The 10,092-nt window shown below is 27.9% G+C and overlaps 2 protein-coding genes across 2 annotated transcripts in view; both read right to left on the bottom strand.

The window, feature by feature from the left end:
• Positions 1-1,265: 1,265 nt before the first annotated feature.
• LOC105626472 (odorant receptor 4-like) lies at positions 1,266-4,148 on the bottom strand. The gene is made up of 6 exons (XM_012207774.1): positions 3,822-4,148; positions 3,151-3,259; positions 3,029-3,045; positions 2,817-2,942; positions 2,101-2,256; positions 1,266-1,316 (listed from the first exon to the last, which is right to left on the bottom strand). Exons 1-6 carry the CDS (start codon positions 4,146-4,148, stop codon positions 1,266-1,268), a joined length of 786 nt encoding a protein of 261 aa, XP_012063164.1.
• Positions 4,149-5,954: 1,806 nt separating this feature from the next.
• Positions 5,955-10,092, bottom strand: part of LOC105626470 (odorant receptor 4-like) — a 7,233-nt gene continuing 3,095 nt past the window's right edge. The window contains exons 3-6 of the mRNA XM_012207772.1: positions 9,182-9,412; positions 8,009-8,122; positions 7,108-7,263; positions 5,955-6,005 (exon numbers count right to left, since the gene is read on the bottom strand). Coding sequence (XP_012063162.1) covers positions 5,955-6,005; positions 7,108-7,263; positions 8,009-8,122; positions 9,182-9,412 — 552 coding nt within the window. The remainder of the gene's footprint in view (positions 6,006-7,107; positions 7,264-8,008; positions 8,123-9,181; positions 9,413-10,092) is intronic.

The raw sequence follows: 10,092 nt of genomic DNA, 5'->3' as shown, positions 1-10,092 counted from the left end.
GTGTCGTGTCGTGTGTGTGTGTGTGTGTGTGTGTGTGTGTGTGTGTGTGTGTGTGTGTGTGTGTGTGTGTGTGTGTGTGTGTGTGTGTGTGTGTGTGTGTGTGTGTGTGTGTGTGTGTGTGTGTGTGTGTGTGTGTGTGTGTGTGTGTGTGTGTGTGTGTGTGTGTGTGTGTGGTAATCCCTCCTATTATAGCGCATGTTCATAGTTCTTCGAAGACACAAGGACGAATCCCGTATGTTAGACGGAGTTCGCGGGGCCGTCAGTTAGATCAAACCGCCACCGCCGATCAACATCGAATATTTTGATATTTCTTATTTGCCAGTTTCCATGGATGACACACACAATCCTTTGACCTATTCATCCCCTCTTCGTTCTTGACCCTGCAATTTGGGATATTCTAGTCTATTCTTCTCCCCCAATTCAAGAACGATTCCCTCCCTCTCCTTCTCTAAATCAGCTCCTCTTCCATTCCAGTCAGGCCCTTTACGAGTTAAGTGAGAAGAGTTATTTCAATTCTATTCTACCGCTTCTAACGAAGCAGATAGAATAACCATCATATATACTCCAGGCAATTCAACTCCCTATACGGTTCTGATACCTAATTTCCATGTGTTCCTGCACTACTTTTTTAGCCAGCAGTTCCCAATAGCCTTATCTTCCTCCTCTTATATTCACCTCCATACGCACACATATAGTCACAATTTTTTCTGTATTTAAATCTAGGTCCGTACTTATGTAAATAGCGACACACACACACACACACCGCAACAAATCCGTAAGTTAAAGTTAGTAATATTTTTTTAAGCAACCTTTGACTGCACATAATTTTATATAATTTATGCTCTGCTCTTTCTCGCCGTCTAATGAAGAAATAGTTTTCGATATAGCGTTATAGTCCTTTAGAGACTTATATTCTAGGATCATAAAAAGGTTTTTACAAATATCCTGTATATAATAAAAAGATAGTAATAATATATAAACAATTGAATTATTCTTTTTAAATTGATATATAGGAAAAAATATGTAGATATATATACATATACATATACACATGTATATATATATAAATAAAATCTTGAAAATTTAAACATTTTATTATCAATATCGATAATAAATTCGTACATCACGTATTGTCTACATTCAACTTGCATAATTATTGTCGTATCATTATAGATATCGACAAACAAGAACTGAGAAAAAGTTTCTATTAATATCTTTAGCTACACGTAATGGGCATCTAAACATTGGCCCACAATCTTCGAACTTCAATACATTGCGTGTAATAATGATATATATGAAACAGAAGCCTTTATAATCTAGAAAAATTATATCAAATAACAATATAATGAAAAAATATAAGAAAATAAATTTATAAATAAATAAACTGTGTAAATATAAATCGAATATTTCTATGCAAATGTACATATCTTATAAAGAAGAGACTCAAGTGTTTCCCTTCGATTTTGATGAGCTTTTAATATGTTATTTTATGAAATGATGAAAATAAGAAACCCATACTTTTTGCTCTATCATGAAGTGCAATATCCTTTAAAAAAAGTCGGTTTTTTATTTTAAAGCAAATATTGTAGGATCTATAAAAAATAGAAAATAAAGTTTAAAAATTGAGTGGTTTTAAGAATACTTAACAATCATAATTTAAAACATCTTTTAATTTTTTATTTTTATAAATAAAAAAATTTTTTTGTTTAAACAATATTTTTAAATTATTATTATAATGTCTTCTTGACACTATTCAACTTTTATTTCTAACATTTTCTTTTATCTCTTAAAATTTCGACGATGTTCGCTTCAAAAAAAAAAAATTTATTTTTTTTTAAAAGATGTTTCACCTCTTAAAAATGCGATAGAATTTAAAAAATATGTTTCTTATTTTTTATTTATAAAATAACATATTAGTTCATTAAAAATCGGAGGAGACTACTTGGATCCCTTTCCTATCAATTAAAAGATTGTCTTATAATTAAAAAGTAGTAATTAAAAAGTAGTAAAAAGTATATCACGATTTTTTTTTTGAAATGATGACAGTGTTGTTCCACATCAAGAATTTTATTAACAGAAAATTCAGCGTTGGAATCTTACACTCGTGAATCCCTCTAGCGACAAGTCCATGATTTTTCCAGCCGTGATGGTAAGTCTTCTTTGTGATCTCAATATTATAAACAGGATAAACTTGCACTCGTTTGGTTTGAAGTCGTACCAGATTGATTCGTATGCCGCATCGCTAATCATTTTACTCTGAAGAAAAATGTCGCAAAAATGTGTTATCAGTGAGATAAATGACTAAATCAATAGAGCATCTATGCAGTATACAAAGGGAAAGCTTAGACACAATTCGACTATACTATAGAAATTATAAAAAAATTAAATTATTAACAGAATGCGTTCTATTTAAATAATTACGGAAGTATTAAAATTAATTTATGTAATAATCACTTAATAATTATCTCAATAAAATGTAATAAGTAAATGTTGCATAACATAGATGTAAAATGGTGTATTTAAACGTAACATTTATATCTGTGTTTGGGATTATTTAACGTAACAAGCACTTTTTTAATTTGAATATGACATATATAATTAGTAGGGATGCATTGCAACACATTCATATTGGAGGGGAAAAGAAGATTTTATCTTTTTTTTGTTTAAAAATGTGTTTTGTTTTAAATTGTTCCACGATGAAAATGCAGTGTAACATTATTGTAACAATATTTAAAATCGCCAGATACGTATAACTAAATTGCGTAAATTAATGTCAATGCAAATCAAATATGAGAATCTTGCTTGTGCATTCCGACCTTGGCACTGAGATACTCTCCACAAAAGCAGAAGATGAACGCCTCTACCGTAGCAGCCATGTAAAACACAATAGCTTTCATTAATGACGAGCTATCAATCATATCCGAGTCTTGCGTACTTATCGACTGCAACATAAATCGAACTACAATATAAATCGTTATCACTCTAAGAGTTGATTCTCTCCAGTTTTGGAGAACAATTGTATGCTTACTGTTACAATCATAAATCCTAAACAACAAATCACTAAGGAGCTTGACAAGAATTGGATTAGCGCTATGTAACAGAAAATTTTTTCGATTTGGTCCGAAAAGACAATGATCTTCTGATGCTTGCTGATCAATTCCTTTATGATGGAAATAATAAAATGTTGATTGTTTTTGTCGGAAGAAATGTCTCTTAATGCATCACACAAAATTTCTATCTGACCGCTCGCATGAAGAATCTACAAAAATACACATTCTATAAAATCACAGAAAAAATATTCCACATCATTAGAAATAACAATTAATTGTTAATTACATTAGAGATAACAATTAATTGCTAATTACATAATATAAGAAAAGTTATATATATCTTATATAAGATGAAATGTAACATGATAAATATTTTGTAACTTTAGAATATTAAAATAAGAAGAAAAAAATTCATATAAACAAGTATCTGATTGTAACTTGTTTTCAGACATTATAGCCGTCTGTATAAGCGCAATTAAATAGAAAAAGTAACAGATTATGAAATTAATATATTCAGCTCTAGGTAATTCGCTAGTAATAACATTTTACATGCTGAAAAAGAACATCAAATTTCTTTCTTCCAATTATATACATAATTGGATTATAGGATATTGATATTTTTTTCTGCTCTTTTTAATGTTGTAAAAAAAGACTTTCTAAATACAATATTGTTAAAAATACAAAAACATTTATCACATGATATTGCCTAGTTAAATAGATCTAGCTTAATGATATTTAAAAAAAAATTCTTTTTTTACAGATTGCACTCACTAATGTGACGATTAGAGAATTCAGTACGCCAGTCATAGCAGAAGATGCCAATTGATGAAGAAATTCCAAACACATAACGAGCTCATATCGAGGTGACTCGTCACTCTCAAACGGGAGCTGTAGCTTAAGCGTGAACTCACGAGCAGGCGTCTTGACTTCATTAATGTCATAATCATTACTATGGGACACGAGCACGCCAATACCATAGGAAAATGCCGCGGCCGAATGAAGTCCGATGATTACGTTGGAGAAGTGCCGCGACAGATTTGCCTTGTTCTTCATGGTACGCATTTCACTAATAGCGGCTTCCCTCCAATCTGCAGCCATCGTAGCTAGGATGTCGTAAAATATACTGCGGCAGTTTATTCTATCCACGAGAATTGACTAAACGATTTACACTAACAATAAGATGAGAATATAATAAGAACACAAGAAGAGGATGAATTCAATCCATAAAGACAGTAGATTAAAATAATTTTTCGTGTAAATAGCTTCATGTAAAATCGATTGTACATTGGCAATTATTGCGATAAAAAAGTACAATACATACTTGTATGGCCATATAAATTAATTGGTTAAACTAAAGATAATTGTAAAAAGATATTGAATAAATCTACTGCATCTTCTTTCTTACAAATTTAAAAAATTGAGATTTTTATCGTAGATAGAAGACATTAATCTCTATTTTATAGAAATATTGCTATAAGAATCATGACTTTCAGGATTGATAAAATAAATTCGATTTTTATCCTCAACAACGTAAAAGATATTCTCTTACCGACTATTCAACCATAAAATAATCAGTTTCAGGAACATCACGCTGTATTCCATAGTAACACTCAAACCGTCCATCAGATGTGACATGTCGTCAGTTCCTAAGTGAATAATAATCCACCAATACTGGAAAGTCTGTACTATACCGGTGGTCAATATCCAAACACCCCGAAAAAACAGCGCATATGACGCATTAGGCCAAATCCCGACAAATCGAAGACCAATTTGCACCGAAAGAGCAACAGTGCTTATAGCCGTCATTTTATCACGTCTTGATCCGTCCTTTACACCGAAATATACCAATATCTGTTCATCAATTTATATCTATTATTATATAAAATTTGACCAAGAATTCAATAATAACAATATCCAAAATATAACTTAGAATATTCGTCGATACTACTAACGTATAGCCACGGATTAAATATCTGAGTACAGGTCTAAACTACTCTAGAACAGCAAGTTGATTACACAAGGGTCGCCAGACGTAGAAATAATCACCGAGCAATTGTAACTAATTGAAAGTAAAAATGTTATGGCTGTTTATACTGAAGAGAGAGAGAATTATATAAAACTGCAACAATTGAGCTATGATTACGACGCTTACAATATAATTATCTTATTCTTCTGTCGTAAAAAATATCGCCGATAGGACAAATTGCTAGTCTGAATAATGTAAGAAATGATATTCCTCTACCTTCGCGAGAACAAGTACAGATCTAGAATAATAGTTCTATGAAGAAACGCTAAAATATATTTAAAAAACGCTCTTTTCTACGAAAAGATCATATACACATACTTCCAAATGTACAGAAATTAGTGACGATTTTTCATGGAAGAACAGTAGTATCATATGTTGAGATTTCCAATTTTTTTATTTTTATTTTACAAATTTTTTTTATAAATACGAAATTATTTATCTTAATAATAAATCAAGTAGTAAAATCTTTTCTCTATGCTAAATTTAATAATAAATCTGTTTGATATTATACATGAAATTATTTTTCTTAATTTTTATAGCATTAAAATTTTCAAATATTTTTATATATTCTTGTATCTCCTGCTTAATTTTTCTGTACAATTCTATCAATACTTCTTTTAGATCCTTTATTTAACGAGAAAATAAATACTAGAATATAATGTTTTAAATCATAATAAAATTGTATTAAATAAAGTTTTTCTTTTCACTTTAAGTGAATTAACTAAAATATCATGATAAAGGTTTACTTTTTGATTTATACACAATCCACAATTTCTGCTATTACATTGATATACTTAATTTATAAAAAGAAATAAATAATACTTTCTAAGAGCGTGTATACATAGTTCTAATAATAAGTATATACAATTTCTTCAGCATTAATACATTGCGTATAAAACAGATATATACGATGCGGAAGCTTTCAAACTCTGAAAAATTAAATAATACGCAATATAAATCAATTTACTGTAGATTAAAAACAAAGCATTATAACCTTGTTGAATATTTTCAAGTAGGTTCTCATATGGAATCATATGGATTCATATGAGATATTCAAAATCCATATGGAAATCTATAAGATATATCATAATCTGTCTAATATTCGCATATGCATATACATATTTTATAACTTTTTTATTTAATTTTAAGAAAACTTTCTCCCTATATTTTAAATCGCGAATTTTAGGATCTTGTAATTGTGCGTGCATTGTTTATAATTTAAACAGACAATAAATGACTTATTAATTGAAGAAGTGATGTAGCATGCGTAACAAAGGAGACTCATAATCAAGAGAGCCTAGGAAATCTTATTAAGATGCATTTTTCAAAACCAATTTAAATAATTTATTTCAGGTAAAGTACAAAAATCTTTTAGGAATAATAAAATATGTAAATCTTAAAAGTATAAATAATTTTTGTTCGAATATTGAACTAATATCAACTTGAGTCCAATCCATTTAAATGGATTCTAACATAAAAAAACCACATGATTTCTTATAGGAATCTTAAATTTTTGGCCCAAATCCCTATAGGAAATCATATAAATCTCATATGGATTGCCATATGGATTTCCTATGTGGGTCCCTACCCAGTTTTTTCAACAGGAAAACAAAACATTATTGAAAAAACGAATATGAATAATATAAATAAAAAATATAATATATTTACTTATTAGTTTACATATAATGTGAAATAAACTACTCAAAATTGCTTTCATGTAATATATTATTAATTGTAATTTTCTTTATATTATTATTCTATTTAAAACAATATTAAGCTTTTTTAATATTATATTTGCGTATTCAGAGATAAATTCCAATGATTAATTTTGATTCCATAAATAGTGTCTTACAAGATCGAATATCATACATGATATATAATAATTCTTAGCACTCCTGTTATAAAACGATATAATATAGATAACGTATATTATAACACAGATGTTATTAACTTATGCATAACTATAAAAAATCCATAAATGCATAAAATGCATAAAAATGCATAAATATAACAACTTCATTGAAATCTTACATTTGCGAATCCTTCCAGCGATAAATCCATAAATTTCCCCGCAGTAATCGTCAGTCGTTTTTGCGATCTCATGATCACAAATAGTAAAATACGGCTATCTCGAGGCTTGAGATTATACCAAATAGATCCATATACAGCATCGCCAATTGTTTTACTCTAAAATGCGAATGAGAGTGCATGTAAAGAAACAATCGACATTCTCGGCATATATTCGGTAATCCATTTTCACATTAGCAATTTTTCGCCCAATTAACGCTAAATATTTTAAAAATATTGCTAAAATTCCAAAATATAAATATTCCAAGACTATTCCGGAATATTTCGAAATATTTATCAAATGTAAAAGCAATATTTAAGATAATTTAAATAATCGCTAAATATTTCATTCATACATTATTACATATTCAATGAATGTTTCATATAATATATCCTATAAAATTATAATTTTATCAGAAATCCCAAGTCCCTTAATCGCTGAATAAAACTTAAACAAAATTGTATTGTCAAAAAAATACATTTCATGTATTTTCACCCAATTTTGAAGCTCACTTCACAAAATATTCTTCCCTATGTAATTTTTATTTTTCGAGTTAATGCATTTTCGCCGTGGTCTTCTGTCAGCGGAGATGTAATGCTCGCTTGCGATTTCTGTGACATATATGAAGGATATTTATACAATATTCTAATTCTATTTCATCGACGTTTGCACATTCTGTGACAATTTTTTTTATTGTCCGGAATATTCGTGCATTAGGAATACAAATTGAACTTTCTATGAATAATTGATGTTAGCTGGAATTCATATCAATCCAATCTTTTTATCAGCAGCACTAATGATCTTTTTAACATTAACAGATTTATATGGAACAGGGAAAACGAATAAATAATTTCAAGAACTTACCTTATTACTCAGATATTCACCGGCAAAACAAAAGATAAATGCCTCTAAAGTAATAGCGATGTAAAAAAACAAGGTCTTTACCAACATTCGAACGCCTTCATTTGTGCCCAACGACTGCAAATCAAGAAAAGATCGGGAAGAAAATTCAATAAGTTTTATAAGAATCTCAATCTTTATAAGACATAAGAGTAGAAAGCAGTCATTTTCCATGATATACCTCGTGAGAATCGCAAAAGGCTTTATGTAAGAATAAAAGAAATCGAAGATATTCGGTTAGTTTTAAAACATTCTAACAAAAAAAGAGCTCAAAGTCATGCGAATGCATTCACACAACAATCTTTTTACTTCCTTTCTATTTGTGTACAGAATAGTGGAGTTTCATGTCTACAATACAATTTCAGCGAATCTAAGGCCACTGTTATTTTGAATATTATGAAATATAGTAAATCACGAAATAAAAATATGTAAAGAGAATGGAAAAATTATTCGGTTATTTCTTTTGTTACTTTTTATAATAACAATTTGATAATGACGTTGCAATTTTTATGACTATAATGATAACTAAATGCTGAGATTGTGCTAAGGTTGAGAAAGTCACTCACTTTGAAAAGTAACTTGCATCATTATACGTTTATTTACTGAAAAAAATAATTTGTAACGAGTAACGAATAACAGTACATTACTTGTTATAAATTACTTTTTTCGTATAAAAATTAGAAGTGATGACTAAAAAAAACAAGTTACAAATGCTGAATTAATTTTTTTAGTGACTTTTCCAACTCAGTTACAAGGAATGATCGAGTGACTCTCCAACTTTAATGTTACCGTTACATCATAAAAAAATTCATCATTGTTAAATCATTATTATAACAGAATAACAATAAAAAAAATAATATTACAAGTAATTATATACTTCATTCCCTGAATATGGTGTAATACACATGACATATACATAATTACGTATAGAAGTAAAATTAAAAGTTTATGTTATTCGTTTCCAATTAAAAATGTATAAGATCTCACGTTACAATACAAGTATATGAATAGATATCATCTTTAAAAACAATATCTTCGCACATTTTGCATTAATTAAGTATATTAGGGAAATTTCAAATATGTATGACGTTTAAAAAACAAAAATTTAAACAAACACTACAGATTTCGAATACTTACAGTTACTATAAGAAATCCGATGCAACATATGATCAAAGTATTCGAGAAAAATTGCATCAGAGCGATGTAAGAGAAAAGACTCTCGATGCTCTCCGAGAAAGCGATAATCTTATGATGCTTATCGATTAAAGATCTCACAATGATAGTGGATAAATCATGTTTGTTATCTTTGACAAAAATCTCTTCCACTTCCTGTTGCATAAGATCTATTTGTCCACCAATGTGCAGCATCTATATATTGTTAATTATTTAATTACATGACTGCTAAACAAAAATACTTCAACTATCAATAAGTATTATATAAATAATCTTTTATTTTTAATATAATTTAATATAATTTAAATAATACATACACATTATTTAATGTATTGATAAATGCATATGCTACATTAAAAATATAATATATAAAAATATAATATATAATATATAAAAAATCATATATATGTATATCATTAATCACATAAATATTATATGATGTAATGATAAATACAGGTTCTACATTAAAAAATATAATATTTTTAATATAGCACATATTTTTACTAATGCATTTCATTGATTAAATTATATATATATATATTATTTAAATTATATTAAAGATAAAAGATTATACTTATATAATATTTCTTGATTGTTTAAGCGTATATTTTATATTAGTATAATATATTACATTTTTAATATATATTGTATATGAATTTATCGACAGATGAAATAAGAAAAAAATTTTATTAGATAAAGCGCAATATACACACTTGATAAAATTTGTTTTGCAAATAGTAATATATGTACTATTATATATACTAGTGATATATGTTATGTATACTATATAATAGTGTAATATGTGTATATATATATATATATATATATATATATATATATATATATATATATATAATAATAATATATATATATAT

Source organism: Atta cephalotes (genome assembly GCF_000143395.1).
Source record: "Atta cephalotes unplaced genomic scaffold scaffold00005, whole genome shotgun sequence".
In the NCBI taxonomy this organism is placed as follows: domain Eukaryota; kingdom Metazoa; phylum Arthropoda; class Insecta; order Hymenoptera; family Formicidae; genus Atta; species Atta cephalotes.
Note: the sequence above shows the minus strand (reverse complement) of the source record. Positions and strands in the feature narration are given on the sequence as shown.